At 46.4% G+C, this 19,941-nt stretch overlaps 1 protein-coding gene across 36 annotated transcripts in view; it reads right to left on the minus strand.

Moving 5' to 3' along the window:
• Positions 1-12,585: 12,585 nt before the first annotated feature.
• Positions 12,586-19,941, minus strand: part of Celf4 (CUGBP Elav-like family member 4) — a 287,070-nt gene continuing 279,714 nt past the window's right edge. For 23 of the 36 annotated variants that reach the window (XM_042264209.2, XM_042264204.2, XM_042264208.2 and 20 more), the window contains one exon: positions 12,586-14,626. Coding sequence is in view for 19 of the 36 variants with exons in the window: in XM_042264198.2 (XP_042120132.1) it covers positions 14,600-14,626 (27 nt within the window). In the remaining 17 variants the exon portion in view is untranslated. Of the gene's footprint in view, positions 14,627-16,664; positions 16,750-19,941 lie in introns of those variants that run through there. The other 13 variants (XM_042264197.2, XM_076554854.1, XM_016003025.3 and 10 more) reach the window with 2 other exon arrangements.

Consider the following 19,941-nt stretch of genomic DNA (forward strand, 5'->3'; position numbering starts at 1 on the left):
CCTGGCATCATGTACTCCTGGCTACAGTAAGACTTGCAGACATGTCCAACCCATAGTCCAGAGGCCACATGTGGTCAAGGATAGCTGTGAATGTGGCCCAACACAAAACTGCAAACTTAACCTAAAACATTTTGAGTTGTCTGGTTGGGTTTTGTGTGTGTGTGTGTGTGTGTGTGTGTGTGTGTGAGACTTTTGTGTATGATTTGACTGTGCAGTTCTCAAACATGAACATTGTATATAATAAGTTATATCATCATATTGTAGTATCAAAAAGTTGGCCATGCAGCAAGTTGAGAGCCCTTGGTATAACCCATCACGCCATATTGTATTGACTACTGCTTTTCTTATTAGAGTTCCAAGTGCCCAAACTAATATATGCTATTTGGAAAAGCTAGCCTCACCATTTGTGAAACAGATATCCAGGTGAATTATTGATACCTTCTGAGTTCATGAATTTTTTTGTAAAAATGAAGGTGATAAGTCTACCTACAGATTTTATGCCTGACATGCTGACCTAGCCCTGGAGTGTAGACCAGAAAAAAATCAGAATGAGAAGATCAAAGTTCTCCAAAACATGAAGCGGGCACTGAGACATGTCTCCTTGGAAGATGGCCAACCAAAAGGCCTGCACGCAGGGAGCAGTGTTGGTATTAGAGAAGCACAGAGGTGGCTGACAGCTGACTCCTCCCCTTTTCTATCGTCCGTAGACTGATTGGCTGACCCCAGGCTAGCACTACCACACAGTTGTTCACAGTGGACTCACACCTGGATGCCCCCTCTTTGGTTTTCTCAGGTGCTGCCCACCCTCTCCTTCTCTACACCCTTGCCAGCTTTAGGTCCTGAGGTGGCCAATAGGATGCTGAGATGAGGGAGACCATGCTGAATACAGGTGAGAAAGAGTGAACCCTCACTTTTTCAAAACCTTCTTCTCTGAGAGATTTTTAGCTTGTTATATTTATGTAGCAATGGGAAAATGGTTAACTGTGTAAATTTTCTGTATTTTCCATGGACGGTTATTTATGGAGGGGGGCGTTTTTAACTCAAGTGCTAGAAATGTTAAATCATCATAATAAATTCATGCTATTCAGACTTTCTTACATTGTAATAATTTTTTTCTGAGCATGAATGAGGAGATCCATGAGTCCTTTAATATGCCATTATGTATTTCTTCTCAGAATGGCACAGCTTACTACATCAAGCTGGGGAAGAACAGAAGGAGATTTACTGTCTCGGGGGTGGGAGAAGTTGAAGGATTCTGTGTGAGAAGACCGACTTGGAGCAGTGATCGCCAAAAGAACTCTAGTCCCTTTGGGCTCCTCCTGGGGTGGAAGGAACAGCCACAGCCTGGGTCTGTTTGGCATTTCAGCCCCACCCCTTCCCACCTGAGCTTGGGAAGGTTCACTGAACAGAGAAATGGGATCACGGATGCCGTGGCCTTACATCTTGTTCTGTCCAGGGACAGATATTATAGTGAGGCTGGGGTAGAAATGAAAATCACATCTGCTCATGATGACAAATTCTTATCCAAAGCATTAGGCTGATAGACAGCCATCTTACTAGAACATTCTTTCTCATCTTACTAGAACATTCTTTCTCCCTCGTCTTCCCTCACCTGCAATCGCATGAATCCAATCTCTGGATTCATGGCCATTCTCAAACTCTCAAGGAATCTGTTATAAAAAAAAAAAATTCAGATATCACTAGTCTTGGGTGAACTCTGAAGTACTTTGTCTTGGGAAAGTGCATCACTCTGGATGCCTAGCAGCACACAGTACAGTGGAGCAGAAGGTCAAGGTGAACTGAAGTGCTGTTTTCCTCAAGGTCAGTGCAGATAGAAGTCTGGATAGCAGCCCTTGCCTAGCTTTCCTAGGCAAAAGAGTGGTGTGTTTAAAGATGTGGAGTCTGGAGGTCCAAGGTAAACGTGATACTTAGTGTTGTCAACTTGGCAGGACCAATCATCTGGGAGACAGGCCTCCAGGCACACTTTGATGAATTATCTAGGTTATGTTAGCCTCTGAGAATACTAGGGATATTATCTTTTTCAGGAAGACTCACCCACTATGGGTGGCACCATTCCCTGACAGGGATCCTGGAGTGTATAAGGGCAACTGAGCAACAGTACCCATCCATCTCTCTCTACTTCCCAGCTGTTTCAAGCTTCTAACTGCTCTGCCTTGGACTGTAAGCTAAAATAAACCTATTCCTCCTTAAGTTGCTTTTATCAGAGTCTTTCATCGTAGCACCATTAGAAAAAGAGAGTGAGCAAACTCACAAACAGCCTTCAATGCTCAGCCTATGCTGAGCAAGGCCCATGGGAAGAGACTTGTGAGGTCCAACCCTCTGTAGCCGTGTATTGTCTCCCTGGTGCTCCGTTAGCATCCTAGGCTCGATTCCTGTCTGTGTGACAGTGTTCAAGTCCCTAGACCAGTCCAAATTGAGTGTTTCAGCCTGTATAGTGTAGACGACATACACATTCACACCTGCCTTTGCCTTTGCCTTGCTCAAATCAGGGATCCGAAGAAAGGTTGTTCACATATCTACTGGGATGCACATGGGGTATTTTCACAATTTATCTGAAGGCTGGCAGGTGACAGCAGACCTCTCTGAACCATGGAGAGCTAGGGACTCCATGACTGCCAGCAAGAACTGACCTGTCAATTCCCAATCATTGCTGCTTCCCGCAGCATGTCCTGCCTCAGGCAGGGCTTCCAGCTCCTTCCTGGCCCCAGCAGAGTAACCTACCACCCCAGTTTTAGAGTGCTGTGTGCCTGTTTTTCTCCAGTCTGGGACTTTATTACACACACAGGACCCTGGCTTCTTAGTACACCCGGCTTTGCAGACCTCGGCCTAGATGAATGGCAGCAGCAGGCAAAGCTGAGAGCTGGTCCAAGACTGGGATTCCTGAGCTGTAGAGGCTTCTACTGGTGCAGGGACTCATGAAGTTGGCCTGGCCTAGCTGCCTTGAGAGCAAAATATGCCTTCCAGTTCCTGAGAGACTGACCACTCACTCTCTCAGGCAGTGAAGCTTTCAGGCTATTTTGTGTTTCTCTGTATGTTTCCTTGTAAGTCAAGGAACCATGGAAGCTTGACAGGACAATTGGTGTTAGACACTAAGCTTGTGTACCCTGTAAAGTTTGCAAACGTCATTGTATCGTAGCAACTACAACTGTATTGATCCTGAAAAATTGCCACTATAATCTGTATATTCTGTTTCTGATAAAGGTATAAAAAGTCTGATGGCTCTCAATAAAATTGCCACAGCTGAAGTTTTGCTGTGGACCCGCCCAGCCTGCCTGATTCAGTTCCTCATGCCATCACATCAAGTGACCTTGGCCTGTTAGTAAGTGTGGGCACTTACATACTGGGATGCTGTAGATGACTCTTCCCGTCCTCACTCTACCCTGCCCCCCCCCCACACACACACACACGTGCACTGTCCTTTCACACCTGTCCTCTATTCAGAACAGAATAAAGAGAGCTGGGGAGGTAGCTAAGTAAGGTTGCTTGCTTTGTAAGCAGGAGGACCAGAGTTCAATCCCCAAAGCCTCAAAAAGCTAAGTGTTATGGTGCACACCTGTAATCCCAGCACTGGGGAGGCAGAAACAAAGGGCTTACTAACCACCCAGATTAGCCTATTTGGCAAATTTCTGGCCACTGAGAGATAGTGCCTCAATAGAAGGTGGACAGTGCCTGCAGAATAATACCTGAGTCAACACCACACACACACACACACACACACACACACACTGGAATCCCTGGTGATACTGCTTTCTGTCTGAGTAGTTGTGATCATTTGAATGTATTTGGTCCCAATAGCTCAGAGGGAGTGGCAGTATGAGAAGGTGTGGCTTTGTTGGAGGAAGTGTGGTCTCCTTGGACGAGGCTAGATGGCACACCTTTAATCTGGGCCACACCTTCTGTTGGAAGTGTGTCACTGTGGGTTGGGCTTTGAGGTCTTTTTCTCAAGCTTCACTCATTGTGACAGTCAGTTGACTTCCTGTTGCCTGCAAGATGTAGGACACTTGGGTATTTCTCCAGCACCATGTCTGCCTGCATGCCACTGTGCTCCCGCCCATGATGGACTGAACCTCGGAACTGTAAGCAAGCCCTCTCAATTAAATGTTTTTTTTTTTTGTTTTGTTTTGTTTTTTTATAAGAGTTGCTGTGAGCTCGGCAGTGATGGCACATGGCCTTTAATCCCAGCATTCAGGAGGCAGAGGCAGGCGGATCTCTGTGAGTTTGAGGCCAACCTGAACTACAGAGTGAGTTCCAGGAAAGGAGCCAAAGCCACACAGAGAAACCCTGTCTCGAAAAACCAAAAAAAAAAAAAAGAGTTGCTGTGGTCATGGTGTCTCCTCACATTAATAGTAAACTCTAAGAAAGACAGTATTCAGGCTGCTTGAGGAAAGGTGGAATGGACAGGGAACTGCTATTGGCCACAGTTGTTGGCTTTTATTTTTTCAATATTTTTCCTTTTTTTTAATGGCCTGTTATCCATATGCAGTACAATGTGGGCTTAACGTTTGGAGATTAAATAGGAGCCACCCAACTATTTTGTGCTAAGCTTAGAATACAGAAAACTTCTAGAAATGATTCAAAGAATTCCTGTATAGCCTTCACCCACAGTCTTCAGAGTTCACACTGCTGCTCATTTGCTTTGTCACTCACTCAGACATACACACAACCATACCATTATTATTTTCAAATATACTTGAGGGTAAGCTGAAGATCCACTACCCTCTGTCTCCCAAGTAGTCCCCCAAAACAAGGGCAGCTTCTTCATAAATGAGGTGATCAAAATCAGGATATGGGCAATATACCATCATCTAATATAATGCACAGACCCCGTTCAGCTGATATTCCTTACAAAAACCAGTCCCATGGGCACATTCTGGCCAAGGTGCTAATCCAGAATCATGAATTGTGATGAGCTGCCACATTTCTTTAGGGGAGTATAAACCATTTATTTAATAGAGTATTCCCCAATGTGGGCTCATCTGACATTTCCTGATAGTTTGATTCAGATTATACATTTTTGCAAGAAAAAATGGTGCCATGTCCTCAGGATGTGGAACAGGAGGCTCCTGACAGCTTCATCACAACCCATGAGACATGAGCCAGGATCATCTGGGTAAGGTGATGTTGGCCAGGTTTCTGTGCTGTGAAAGGACTTCTCTTTTGTCATTTATCACTACCTTGGTGGAGGAGGCTCTTTTGAGACCATGTACTTGTTGTTTCTCAAACTTTCATCAGTGGAATCCATAATCCAGCAAAATTTCCATACCTCCCAGTGAAAACCTGTCTCCCACGTTGGGCCCCTGCCTTCCATCCCACCAGCCCAGTGCTAGAGACTGAGAGCAGGGTGTTTGCTTCTTGTCCTCAAAGTATTCCCTGGGGTGAGCGCTACAAACCCCAAGCCAGGCAAGCCCAGCCAAGGGATGCTCCTCCGAGGGAAATAGGAGGTCCTCTGAAACAATTGTACTTGAAGGGACAAGAAGAATTTGAACAGTCAGAAGTCTGGAGAAGCATAAACCAATATCCATATCCAATATCCATAAACCAATCTTCAGGGTCCCAGTAGGGTGCTGGGACAGTGGCCATCACTCAGGAGCTCCCAGCACCCCAGGGAGAGTGGTACCTCTAGATTTACTTCTGATCTATTCAGAATGGGGCCAGGTGAGCAGGGAGGCATTGCTGAGAGTGTGCAGGGCAGGGCATGAGGCCATGGAAGGGCTCCTCCAACCCTGCCACTTTATACAGGCAGTAAACGCTCTGCACCAGGCCTGGAGCCAATGCTGATGTAGTTGCTTGCTAAATGGGAGGATGTCTCCAGCCCAGCAAGCAGTCTTCTGCCCAGAGCTGAGGGCAGAATAAAGGGATGGAAGGAATACTGTGTGAGCCTTTCTGGGGATGCATGTCATATGTAGGGATGCATGTCATATGTAGGGATGGGCTGTGAGCACCTACAGTATGCTCCACCTCTGCACTTGCTCCTGTCCACTGCCCCTTCTAGCACTTGGCAGAGAGCTTCAGATACCCTGGAGTTGGGACAAACCTTGAGACCCAAGAGACTCACTCACTCCTTAGAGAAGGAAACTGGTGTGCAGAGATTTGCACCTCCCTGGGAAAGCCTGAGTCCACTTGTGTGGCCTGTAGTTAGACTGTGTACCTTTGAGGTTTGATAACCCAGCCAAGAGGCTTCTGAGCCTCAAGTCACATGTGTGCTCTGAACAGGGAAATCTGTCCATCATAATGGCAACACTAAGAGAGAGATTTGCTGTCAGGAAGACCTGGATGCAGTCCCAGCTCAGCTGTGCACTCACTCTGAGCCCTCCACACTCCACTGAAACTTACCTGTATTGTAAGGTGTTGGGAATAACTAGGGTGGTGTCATGATGACTAAGCGCACCAGTTTAAACAAGGTCCTATGCCTTCTCAGCATAGTCCCTACCCTGTCCCTAGGGTATTTTGTAGTTATTCAGGTTCGATGTCCTCTGTTCTTCCATGCCTTCCACCCTTGGTCAGCTTATCACCCACTCGTCCTCCAGTACTTGGATCAGGTGCCTCCTCCCCAGTCTAGGCTGCTTGCCTCCCCTCTTCTAGCTACCTGGCCTCATGCAGTTGTCTTCTGACTGTCTAGGAATGAGGAACAAGGGCAGCCTGTTTTAATCTGGGCTCCAACTGCTTTCATGCAGTGTATGACTTAGGGCAAGTTACCTACCTTGTCAAAGTTTCTGGTTGTCTCCATCAAGGAAAGCGACATCACCTTACAGATTGACCTCCAGGATTACAGATGAAAACCAGCCTCTATGTAAGGTCCTAGAAGGTTTGTTCATTGCCTTGATCTCTTCCCCCTAATCCTGAGCCCAGTGGTATGTGCACTATGAATGGTTGGACACATTAGGGGAAAAATGCTGTCCCCCTGTGAGTTTTACTTAAAAGTAGAGCTATGGAGGTCAAGTCTAACCCAAAGAGAAAGGCCTGATGATTGAAGCTGAGGCCCTGTGCAGGACTGCACTGGTGTGAAGTGAGGCATAGGCAAGTGTGTGGGGCCTGCCCAGTGGGACCTCGTGTTAGTTTATAAGGCTACACATCCTGCCTACACTGGTAGAAACGACCCACAGTGGCCTCATTCCTGAGGACTCTCTCTGATGTTCAAGAGGAAAGCAGGGAGTAGAAAACCAAGATGACAGCTAGTTCCTGGTCCCCTAGATCTCATGTCACCCCAAAGTCCATGCCCCCCCCCCAAACATGGGTCCCAGGAAGAGATGGGGAGGAGCCATGACAAAAATTAGTCACAATGGAGATCCTGAAGACAAGAGGCTGGAGAAGCAAGGGGCTTCAGAAGTGGTTAGTGATGTAGGAATCAGTCTATATTCAATCTTAAGAATACTTTAAGGGTTTTCCCTGAGTTCAGCATCCTGGGAAACAGCTGACATAGTATAAAATGCTTTCACTTTTCCAGTAGCTGCAGAAAATGTTAGTAAATATAACATTTATTTTGATTTAATTTCCTCTTGTTAAGAACAAATAAGGAAGCTAACTTGGATTTGAGGCTTCTCTCTCTTTCTCTCCGTCCCTGTCACCACCAGGGACACACTGGCCTCGTGGGGGCACCACTTTCTCCCCTCCAGAACTCCAGATGCAGCATGAGTTCATCGTGAGAAAGAAGCACAGCGGTTATTTTAGATGTAGCCGTTTTATAAGCAAACTGGAGATCTGCAGGAAGTAGGCAGTGAGAAGGGAGGAAAGGAAGACATGGTGCAAGAGTGTAGGGTGCAAAGAATATGCTACCAGGAAAGACTGACAGCCAGAGGGGACAAGGGACCTGACAACAGCCCTTCAGCTCCAGGCAACCTTCTAAAGGGACTTACCTGTTTTAGGCACATTTTTTCCTCAAGAATAGTGACAATAGTCGTAGAATTATTATAGAGAATAGATGAGAATCTAATTAAATAGCTCTCACCACCACAACATCTAGCACAGGGCAAGCACCCCACAAATGATAGTTACACCCATGTCTCGGAGAGTGGAGTCTCATTCAAATCCCTGATCGTACCACTGCTAAGGCAAATCACTGCCTAGTTCTGTCTATCCTCTCTAGAAACAAGACATGGTGTGACATCATATGCCTGTAATCCCGGAAGGCTGAGGTAAGTTCAGGGCCAGCCTGAACTACTTGGTGAGACTGTGGGGGGAGGGGAGTGAGCTGAGGTACTACCATCAACCCACCAGGCATCTAACGAAAGACCCATATACACTGGAAAAACCAGTGATGCTGGCTTCCTGGAGGGCAGGAAGGAGCCAGAGTCAGGCTTTCCCCATCAAATTAGCTTGCAGCGTGAGGCCATCTGAAGCAGAGGGAAGGCAGCAACAGATAGGAGCAGTCACAGCAGCCTCAGGGATGCTCATGGAGTAAGGAAAGAGCAGAGGATGCAGGTGTGTGTCAGGTGTCAGCTAACTGGGGACCCTGCATGAGAGTAACAGCAGCCAGGTGTATATGCACCCAGCATGATAAAGATTGTCCCGGGGTGGTGTGGGCTGGCTGAGCTTTCCAAAAACTAACATAAGTGGCATGGTGTCAATTTTAAGCTCTGGGTGGGATGCCAGCAGTCAGTGGAAAATAATTAAGGGAAGGGGAGGAGAGGACTGTAGCCCAAACTACATTCATTCTGAGCATGTATTCAGTCAAAGATTGTGTGTGCGCGTGCGTGTGCGTGTGTGTGTGTGTGTGTGTGTGTGTGTGTGTGTGAGTGTGTGTGTGTGTGTGTGTGTCCACTTCTCAGTACTTTAGGGGTGGTATTATCCCCATTTAAAGAAATCAAGGCTCACAAACATTGACCAACTTTTCAAAGTGGCACAGAAGGCACTGGAGGGAACTGGGAGTGGGATCCTGATGAGTCACAGCACAAGCCTTCACACTCTCAGCTCTCAGACACTGGCCTCTCCACCTTCTCTTAATAGTGCAACCCCTGGTTGGATCACCCTCACTATCTGCAGAAGTGAGGTCAAGCAGAATTACCTGAAGGGATTCATAGAAAGGCTACCAGGAGAAAGGATCTGGGGTTAAAAGAGGGGTCTGGGGGAGCAGGAGCTAGCTAGCTAGGCCTGGAGCAGCTGGGAGTGTTGGGGACCAGAGGCAGGAGCCAGAGTGGCAAGAATTTGAAGGGAGGAGAGGAGGTGGTTTATGGTGATGGATGGGAGTTTAAAGCAAAGACCTGAAGCCCAGAAACCCAGTGGGAGGGGTGTTTTGGCTATGCAACTTACTCCACATGTGCCATTAGCACTACTTCAAAGACATTTTCAGAACATCTACCTCTTTGGAACAAGCCCCAGTGATCTATAATTTGTCCTTGCAGGCAGAGTGACTCAACAGTGATGACAAATCTAACTGCCAGAAGTTAATAGTCTATTGAAGGTGATACATCAGTGGCAGCTAATAATTTGTGTTTGAGAAGAGATTCTATTTTGGGAAATGGCCAAGTGGCATTCGCGGTCAAGTCTGATGCTGTTGCCTTGGGCTAAGCTGAGCTGGGTCCCTGAGCTCAATGCTCACATATCCCTTTATCCACCTTACCAGGCAGGCAGGCAAGCAAGCAGGCAGGTAGATTCTAGATTCAGCCTGATTCACACACCAGCCCTACCAGCCTATACTAGAAGGATCTGTAGAGGAGTTGCCAAGCTCCCCAGACACTAATAGCACTCACTGGGAGATGGAGACAGTGCAGCAGAGAGGCTCTGGCTTGTCTGTGACCCGGTCTACCAGTGCTCTGAATGTGGAAGGGATAAGGAAGAATGGGACAAAGCCAACTCTTTAGAACAGCTGAAAGGAGACAGGAAAGAAGTCAATGAAAGGCCTCAGTGTTATTTTTCATATTGGCAACATTGAGAAGGGGAATGTGAAAAAGACTTGGACTTCAAAGGGGGTAGTGGAAGAGCTGGAAGAACTTTGCAAGACCTTCTTGGGCATGCCCAGTCACTGAAAAGGTCCTGGGGATAGTTCCAGGGTCATGCTTGAAGACAGCGCCACCCTACAGGATGGCCATAGAGAGACCATATTGGTCAATGTCCCCCCTGCTGTTAGTGTAAGCAATGCTTAGGGGAGAAGTTAAGTATGTAGTGATGAAGCTCCTTGCATCTGCCACCTGTGTCAAAGTGACTCATAAACTAATAGGTGAGGCAACTAGGGGCTGGACACACAGGCTGCATGATGCAGCCAACCTTGCTTGGAGTTATGCTCTAAATAAAAGGGTTATAGTAATGAACAGATTGTCTCTTGCAAACAGGGGCTTTATAAAATGACATCCTGCACTGCAGGGGGTGCGTATCAGCAGTGGAGGGGTATAAGCTAGAGGACATAAAAGAGAAATTGGTGTAAACTTGACTTGGGCTATCTTGACTATGCAGATCAAAAGTGTTTTGCTATTAAGGATGTGTGAGCCATGGGGCCCATAGCTCCCTGTAATCTCATGGAACATAACATTCAGCAGGCTTTCAAGGGCTCTGTACCTTGCCTCAGAGGTTAATAGATTGTATTTTGTGCTCAATATGCTGAACACACAGTAGTTGCTTGGTGTGCAGTCTTGCCATTCAGGGTTTATTTTATACAGCTGGTACATTCATGATGCTCTGGTGATGGCATCTCTCTATTCAGCCATGTGTTGAAGAGACAGAAATGGCTGACAAGCATCTCAGTCAATCTGTCTCTGGTGACAACTCCAAGGGTCCCCACAGCCTGCCATCTCTGTGGCAGGCTATTGTCCAAGACACAAGAGTGACATTGGGTGATGAATACAAAGGAGAAGATGGTGTGGTAAGTGCCCTCGGGCCTGAGAGTGACTGGGAGCTGAAGTTGGCTTTCTCTAGCTGGTATGATGTATTTTGGTTCTTTTTTTTTTTTTTTTTTTTTTTTTTTTTTTTTTGGTTTTTCGAGACAGGGTTTCTCTGCGTAGTTTTGCGCCTTTCCTGGAGCTCACTTGGTAGCCCAGGCTGGCCTCGAACTCACAGAGATCCGCCTGCCTCTGCCTCCCGAGTGCTGGGATTAAAGGCGTGCGCCACCACCGCCCGGCGTATTTTGGTTCTTAATATCCTACAGAAACCATAGTTTAACATAGTTCAAGCCTCAAAACCTATAAACCCTCTCTCATTGCCCAGAGAATGTTTTAGAAAATGCCGTTCAACCCCTCACAGGGGTATTACAATCTCAGACATGCAGCTACTGGAAGGTAACTCTTCCAAGAAGTCTGACTTCCTGGGATGGGCAGAGCTGGCTTTCTCTTGAGTTCAGATCCTGTTGGGAAGACCTGGGCATGGGAATTAATTTAGGGATAGTAGTCTACTCTCTCATAGAACCATCCCGCAGTGGAGTCACAGCTTTAAATCCCTGTCCATGTTTGCTGATACATGAGGTTTTTAGGTGACACTTCCGGGAACTGAATGAGACACATGGGATGGGGGCTTGACACCAGTAGGAGATGTGGGAAAAGGGGTGGTCCATGGGTGCCAGAGAGTTCCCTGCAGCTCTTCTTATCACCGCCCTTGCCACCCCTCTTTGGAGAAGCCAAGCAGGAGTGAAGCAATGCCCCACACTCCAAAATGATGGATGGCCTCCTGCTCCCCAAGGCTCAATTTCCCTCCTGCAGAACTTAAACTATACGACTTCCCTACCCCTAACTATGAATTGTGATGAACTCTTGGATCCTGTTCACCCCTAGACCAGAGTTCAGGGTTGAATGCTGAGAACTAGGCGAGAAAGGGGAAAGAGCACTGAGAAAGTACTTTTCATGAAGGACCTGAGAAAAACATGGCTGGCGTTCCTCTGTCCAAGCTATCACTCAGGAGTCCCACTGCTGGTCTCCAGTAAACCCTGTTTCTTGTCCTTTCCCATTTAGGACATTACTCACCTGCTCCCAAGGCATCCAAGACATTCTATGTCTAAGTGTGGGCAGACAGCACTCAAAAGAGGCTTCCCAGAGTGGAACTCCAGCTCATCTCCCTCTACTCTCCCCAGAACATGAACTCCAAGGGCATCATTCACATTCCTGTTTTCTCCATCCAGGCAAACTGTCCTTGCAGGTGCAGGGTCAAGAGCAAAAGGCTCCGTGGCCAAGTTGGGATTGTGTCCCTCCCCTCACTGGAGACATAACATCACCTTGGCAGACTCTAAGTTCATCCTCAGGTCAGACAGGTCCGCTTTCCATTGGTCAAGGGGAAATGGGGACCGTAATATTTATGCCTAGGCACTGTGACCAGTTCTCCCCCAGGAAGCCCAAACCATGGATTTGCAATGGAGACTTTCTCAAATATAACAATTGAAGTTTTCTTCGGATGAACAGGCCTGCCTTTTATTGTTCCCACACACTGCTGGGGTCACAGTGAGGACTTGTATGGCAGACCCCAGGAAAAGAAAGGTCCTGGACAGACCTTGACACCTTGAAACACAACTGGAAAGAACCTGAGAGGCACCGAGCAGTAAGAACTCTTTTGAGTTGTTGTTGTTTTTTTTAAACTGTGCTTTATTTAGGGCTAAGCTGGAGAAAGCGTCATCCAATAGTTACAGAAGGTTACAAGGAGTTTTCGGGAGTCAGTGTGAAAAGAGCAGTTGTACTGAACTGCAGCTGATTTTTTTTTTTTTTTTACAACATCTGGACATCCTAAAAGGAGGAGTCAAGAGAAAGAAAAAGAAAACTAAATGAAGTAAAACAACAACCTAACAGACAGAAAGAAAAGGGAGGAGGCCTGAGAACAACCAGAATTTCGTCGTTCTAAAGGAAAAAAAAAAAAAATGGTAGTTCCGAGACCCCTCTGGCCTCCAGATGGACATCAATGAGAAGCTCTTGAGGCAGAATGCACAGCAAGTCTTCCCAAGGGTGCAAATAAATTATAATAAATATGTTATACTTTAAAATATATGTGTTCTTAAATAATTCAGTGTTTTTTCTGATTCTGAGTTTTTTTAAGCAATGTCTTTAACTGCTCTAAAGTCATTTACCAAAGATAAATATCGTGCTTTCATTAAATAGTTTTCCTTGTTTTTCTCTATCATTACAATTAAAAGTCCTACAAAATATGCAAATTTATTTACAGAAAAACAGAGCCGGCATCATTTAAACATCCCTGTTTTTCAAAATTCCTTGTAAACAGTTTCAGAAATTCTTCAAAGATTGTTTGTTTTTCTCTCTCTTGTTTAAGGTTTTGTGTGTGTGTGTGTTGTCTAGTTGTTTGAAGATGAAAAGTTCCCAGTTCTCCCTGACCTGGAAAGTCTCCGAACAAGCACAGAAGGCGTGTGAAGCAGAGGTGAGGAGGGCGGAGAGAGCGCGCACGCGCGCGGCTCCCGGGCGGGCGGGCGAAGCGAGAGGCGGCAGGACGCTTCCGGAGAGACGCTTCCTTGCGGAGGGGCGCTTCCGGCTGGAGCCCGCAGGTCTGGACAGTCCGGCCTGGCCCTTGGGGACCCAGTCCGACAGCACTCGCGGGGAGACGGGATCGATGCTCAGTCTAAACTCTACAGAAGTACAGTCCTACAACATCTGGGATTTTAGCATAACGCTAACTTCTATAAGGTTTTTTTTTTCCTTTTTTTATTTTTTATTTTTTTGCTTTCCTCTAATTTTTTTTCTTCTATGATATAGGTATTTTAAACTTTTCCTTTTAAAATTCTGTACAACTATTATGATTTTAAGAGGGGGAAGAGTTAGAAGCATTTACAGACTTTTCACAACAATTACCTTGCCTTCGAAGTCCCCTGGTTCCCCTTGTGTTCTCACTCTTCATGGTTAATGATTTAATATCTTTGTTGCTTTCCCCAAATATCCACCAGTGTGTTTATCTTAACAGCTCCATCCGGACATATAATACAGAAAACCATAGGAAAGTTTCAGAGACTTCAATGGGGGTAATCAAAGCGCCTCTCGAAGTATCAAAGAACTAGTATCTTGCTGTTTTAAAAGCGTTGAAGCAATATTTTTTCCTGTTTTTTTTTTTCATTTTTTATTTTTTTTGTTTTTTTTTTATTATTTTTTATTACATTTTTTCATAGAATTGCTCTAAGCTGTTTCAAGAACAGCCACGGAGGCAGGAAGGAGTTTGGTCTCCATTCCACCTCTAATTGACAGAGCTACACATCTGCAATAAAAAGTTTGGTCCTTTGGTCCCTAAATAGCTAAAGGAATGACAGAGATGCTCAGTGGCGGCCTCCCAGCCGCTTGCTGGGGACCAGGCCCCGCTGCTGCACGCTTGCCCCTGCCTGCTTCAGGCGCCCGCGGGCTGGAAAAGCCCCAGGATCGGTCGGCAGCTGCAGTGTCTCCTCCTAGTGCCCAGCCCTTCAGCTTCCCCATCTGGGCTCACGTTATTTTGTTTTAAAGTTGCGGGGTTTTGTTTGTTTGTTTTGTCTCATTTTTCTTCGTCGTCGTCATCTTTATGTCGTGTATATTTTTCCCCAAACACGTGCCCTCTGCACTCCATAGACGATATACTTTCCTTGAAGAAATGTTACAGTCACACAGAGTGTCTGGAGTCTTCAGCTTGATTGGTATTGGCTGATATGTCAAAGGTGTCATCCAACAGTTCTCATTTATAAATAGAGAGAGAAAGAGGTTTGTTTTTAATGTAGCCCGTTCAGCATCCTGCCCTAAAATGAAGAAAATCAGGGCTGATTAAGCCAAGTGTGAAAACACAGAATGCATCCAAACACCAAAAGGATCCTGCCTTTGGGGAAGATGGGATTTCTGGGGGATGGTGGGTGGGAAGGAAGAGAGACCAGTATGAGAATTAGTCATGATCATGATACAGCCAAAAGAAATTCATTCTTCTAGATTCAGACTGAGAAACCACTGGGCAGTCTAGTGATGATGGTTAGAGCTGGGACTTAGAGTTGGAAGAGAATTCTTGATTTGGCTTCCTTAAGAAGGGTTCTGGATTGAGGGACTGCTAGATCTAAGGGAAGAATTTGGGACTGTGGGATATAAATTTGGAATTAGACTTGTCCCGAGGGACCTAGCCCAGATACCATATGTATACAGAAGCCTAGCAAACAAGACAGCAGAAATGTGGCAGGCCAGACCAACCCCCCCACCCCCCCAGCTTGAGGAAAACAAGGAAGACAGAGTGAGCTGCTTCTCAAATTTTGCCAAATCCTTGCCCATTTTCTAACCAACGACTCCTTCCCCAAGGTCAGTAACTATTTGCGAGGCTGCGTGTATATATATGTATATCTGGATATATGTGTAGAATATATTCACCTGCACATATGTGTATATACATGGATATGTGTGTGTGAATGCATTTGTGCACACACATATGCACATACACAATACTTTCTCATACATGCCAGGGAATTTAGAGGAAAGTCAGAACTTCCAGGGATTGGACAGGAGAACCTAAAAAAGGTCAAAATAGATTTAATTATCAAACTTAAACAAATTAGCTGAAACAGTTCTTGGATTCTGTTTCCAATGGTGGTTTTTGTTTTGTTTTGCTTTTAAGGAAAAAAAAAAAATCATGATCTGACTAGAACCAGAAGGCGAATGCTTAATCATTGTGAATTAACAAATGAGACTCATCTCCATTCTAGCAAGCAGCTTCCACTTATACATGGGGGTGACTGGTTACATCAAGAAAATTATAACTGCAAAGCCCCCACTGGAGGGACAAGTCATGCGTGTATCAATCCATGCTGGCAGGTTTTCACACTGTTGATTCAACAAACAGCAAACCGTACACAGCAGTCTAAACAATTACAACACCAAAGAAAATAATAATAAAATTAAAAAACACTTGTCAAGGACCCTTTTTCAGTTGTAAATAAAAAGATGCATTTTGCTTTTGTTGCTACTGTTTCTTCCGGACCAACCAAAAATGCCCTCCCGTGACCCCCCCCACCCCGCCCTCCCCACATTCAATTTAGCAGCAGTGGCTACAATACAAACCTTACAATTTTTACCAGGCTCTCTCTCAGAGACTCTGGTTTTGGACTCTAGCTTTTTGGCTTAGAATTTTTTTTTTCTTTATCATTTTGTTACTATAGATATTTTGGTTTTGATATTTCCTTTTAAGGTGAGATTTAAAATAGACTAGCTCGAAAAAGACCAAACCTAGGAAAGTGTCAATTGAAAAAGGCCCCCAAATTTCTAGAAAAAAATAAAATCACAATATTTTCAAGTGCAAGTAAATCAACCACGCAGAAATATTTTAAGATGTTTTCCTTATTTTTAAGAAAAAAAAAGAATGGTTTATACAGTTAAACGATCCCATGTTTGATAATTGAGGAATTTGTCTTTTAGTTTTACTAATTTTTTTGTTTTGTTTTGTTCTTTCGTTTTGGTTTTTTTTTTTTTCTTTCTCTATGTGACATCTAGAGAAGCATTTAAAAAAAAAAAAAACGCTGAACAAGAAAAACCAAACAACAGAAAATAAAACCACTGCAAGCACCGAGAACGAAAAAACGAAAAAGAGCACAACAAAAGAGACCGTGGCAGCACAAGGGTTAAGAGAATGCACGTGTGATCATGACTGGCCAATCATCCACGGGTACGACATCCAAGGAAAAAAAACGCTCCAATCACAGCACCTCCACGAAACTTGACGGCAAGTGTCATGCAACCGATTCTTGGCCTTGTTACATGACGCCATCATGTCACACTGTGAACTTCGAGTTGATGTGAACTTACGGATGGGGGACTTTTCTCCACTTTCATGTCATTACGTGAACTTTAATCCTAGCTCAGCGCGAGACTGTGGTGGATTTGACTGGCCCTGGTTGGGTTGTTGGAATTTGGTCGAATGACAAAAGAAGAAAAGATTTATATATATATATTTATATATGGAGAGAGAGAGAGAGGGGGGACAAGAGAGTGTGGGGAGAGGGCAGGGAGGGGTAGGGCGAGCGGGATTAGAGAGGGGGAGGGGCAGGGAGAGGGCTGAGGGTAAAAGAAGGGGGAGGAAGAAGTTAAAACAAAAGGAAAAGGAAAAAAAAATATTTATACAGCACCAGACCACAGCATCAGTCTAAAAGCTTGGATGAGAAAACAGCATTCAAATCATAGGGGAACCGAAGGGAACTCAGAGGATGGAAGAAGCCAGCAGACGGACAAGGTGAGCACATCAACACACACATATACACACACAGCTACTTATGCAGACACATGGCACACTGTGATCAGGAGCAGAACCTCACACGGGGCCCCTAAGGGCACCCATCATGCGTCGGGAAGAGGAAGGGGTACAGGCAGTTTGGTGAGGGGGCCAGAAAAAAAAAATCAGCCCCTCACACCACCGTAGCCAGCAAGCAGGTGTCGGGGAGCAAGCTCTGTTAACACCTTCCGTTCTTTCTCCTCACCTGAGGGCCTGCAGGGGAGCCAGTGTGCCCTGAGAGGCTGTGCACCTGGGACAGCTGAGTCTCCTGAGGCACTCTGCCACCAGTGTAGTCCACCTAGGCAGCACCCTCCCACCTGAGGAGCCCCACCCTCGGAAAGGGTGTCCTGGTCCACCTCTACACCTCTTTCTTTGCTCTGGCAAACCAACGCCTTTGGTTTAGAGGTGTAGAGTAAATTATATCAAAATCCCTGATGTCCTGTAACATCCTGAGCACTGCCCATTCTTTCGTGATCGCCTCCTACTCTGGCTTGCTCACCAGCTGCCCAAGCCAAGGTTGCTCCTGTGCTGGGAAGGCCTCAGAGAGGCCTGCAGCTCAGGCCTGAGAAAGGGGCCTGTAGAGAGCTGCAGCTCGGGGCTGCGGAAGGCAATGTGCTGCCCTTGCCCCTTGTTGCTCGTTCCTTGGCTCTGTGGACCCTTCCTCCATTCTTCTGCCCCTTGCCTTCTCCACACTATCACCGGCAGCTTTCCAGGCTGTCCCATCTCCCTAGCTGGAACCCCCGGGTTAAGAAAAACTGCTTTCACGTTGCTCACTTCTGGGGTACCCTGTGTCTAGGGTTCCTGCTTCAACTCCCCTCCCGAGGTTAGCTGTGAGCTTGCTCCCCGCTCCCTGTTTCTCTGTAGCACGCAGCCCTGTGCCAAGACCTGCACATTCTCAGTTTGTCTCCAGGGTCTTCCACCCACCAGCCCCTGTGCAGTATACTTCCAATCTCTGTCTTGGTTTGCTTAAAAGTAGAAGGGAAGCCTAGAATCTCCCAATATTGCTGTAGATAAACTCCATTTGCCAAGCAGCTGGGCCCACGCATGGCCTCCAGCTCAACCTTCCTTAGAGCACTCCCCAGCCACCCTGGCTGTCAGCTCACGCTGGGTTCTTTGCTTTTCCAGCATCAGACCTTGCTTTCACGTGCCCACTACATCCTGACTGCCACCCTCTTCTGCATTTCCAACCCCTCACAGAAGCCCTCTCTGCTGGGCTGCCTGGTTAGAGGGTCCTTTTGGCATAAGAACCAAGGAGTACATTGCCATCGGGTGTCAGCTCTGAAAACTGCAGTGAGAAGACACACTGGTTCCAGAGCCCAAACTCCCTAAGAGTCTGCTCTTCCTTTCTCCCTAGCTTCAGTCCAGCTGTCCCTTGGTGCCAGACACTGTCCTTCGCATGTGGACTCGGACCTGAATATATACAGCTGCTCTTCTCAAAACTCCATCAGGGAACTCTCTTATACAAGCCTCATCTCTCCTACACTAGGCCACAGACACACAGAACAGTCTCTCATGTGTCCATCCCCCAAGGAGGGGTACCTCACAGAGCACAGCCCTGTGGTAGTAATTTTAGTAATAGCCCTGGAGGTGGTAATTGGGTCCTGACCAGCATAGGTCAAACTAAGATCAAGTCTGGAATGTTCTGGTTCACCAAGTTGGTGAATTGGTCCAGGTAGGACCAATTCAGATACACCATCTAAAATAGCTTGACTCTAGCCATAGATGACCCAGACATCAAGCTATAGTCCAGCCTTGCACAGGTCGGGCACACACCAGGCCCAAATAGCCAGTGGAGACAGGAAACCAGCAAGGGAGGAGAGCCCTGCTGTCCCCAACCTCGACCCCACCCTATTGGGGCCTCAGTTTGTGGAACCAAACCCAGCCATGTTGCCCAGCTACCTTGCTTGAATCTCTCTTCCCCAGACATGTCTCTCAGCGGCTCTGACTTGGCCTTGGACCACCAAGCCTGCTTGTACATCTCATCTTACTACTACAGAGTGACCACCTAGCCCGAGTCACCTCCTCACCATCTAGCTGCTCCCAGCTTTACCTGCTCCCTCAAGTCTCAACTCAGGCTTCCTTGTCCTAACCACGAATAGCTCCAGCTTACACCTCACCATTTATAAACACCGTCCACTGACCTATGACAGTACATTCTTTGAGTGGCCTCTGTGTGTGCTGTTCCCTCAACTGCCTTGACTAGCTCCACCTTCCCTGAGAACCCTCCTCCTACAGCTTCCATGCTCTTGGTTGCAAAGTCCCTAAATACTATCTGAATGAAAACTAAAAGGCAACTTGATCATAGGAGTTATGTCCCGTCACAGCTTAAGACCGTGTATCGTAGGGAGGAGGCAATCAGACGGCTGGTTCCAAAGAGCCATATAGCGTGCTTTCTGAAGTTCAAGGTGCTGTGGGTAGCAGAGCTGTGATAAGGGCAGTAGTTCTCCATTCTCCTGGCTTCAAAATTTTGGCTCCATTGCTCACTGGCTGATGGCAAGTCACTTAATCCCTCTGTGCTCACTTGTGGAGTAGGAATCCTGGTACTTCCCCCCTGATAGGGAGTCACAGCTGGTAGCTCCATGTTACCAACTGTTACCTGTCAGAGCGATGCCTGGCATATGAAAGTCTGTGGTGGTCATCTTCATGGCCTTTGTATTTACTGGTGGAAGAACTCCTCCCAAGTCTGAGTGCCAGCTGGATCTATCCACCCTGTGGTCCACTTCTTCCTTCACGTCCCACACAGCACACTTGCCTTTTCCCACTCTTCATCTAGGAATTTCTGACTTAGAGGTTCTAGCCTTGCTTAGGCCATAA

The sequence above is a fragment of the Peromyscus maniculatus genome, chromosome 19 (assembly GCF_049852395.1).
Source record: "Peromyscus maniculatus bairdii isolate BWxNUB_F1_BW_parent chromosome 19, HU_Pman_BW_mat_3.1, whole genome shotgun sequence".
Taxonomy (NCBI): Eukaryota; Metazoa; Chordata; class Mammalia; order Rodentia; family Cricetidae; genus Peromyscus; species Peromyscus maniculatus.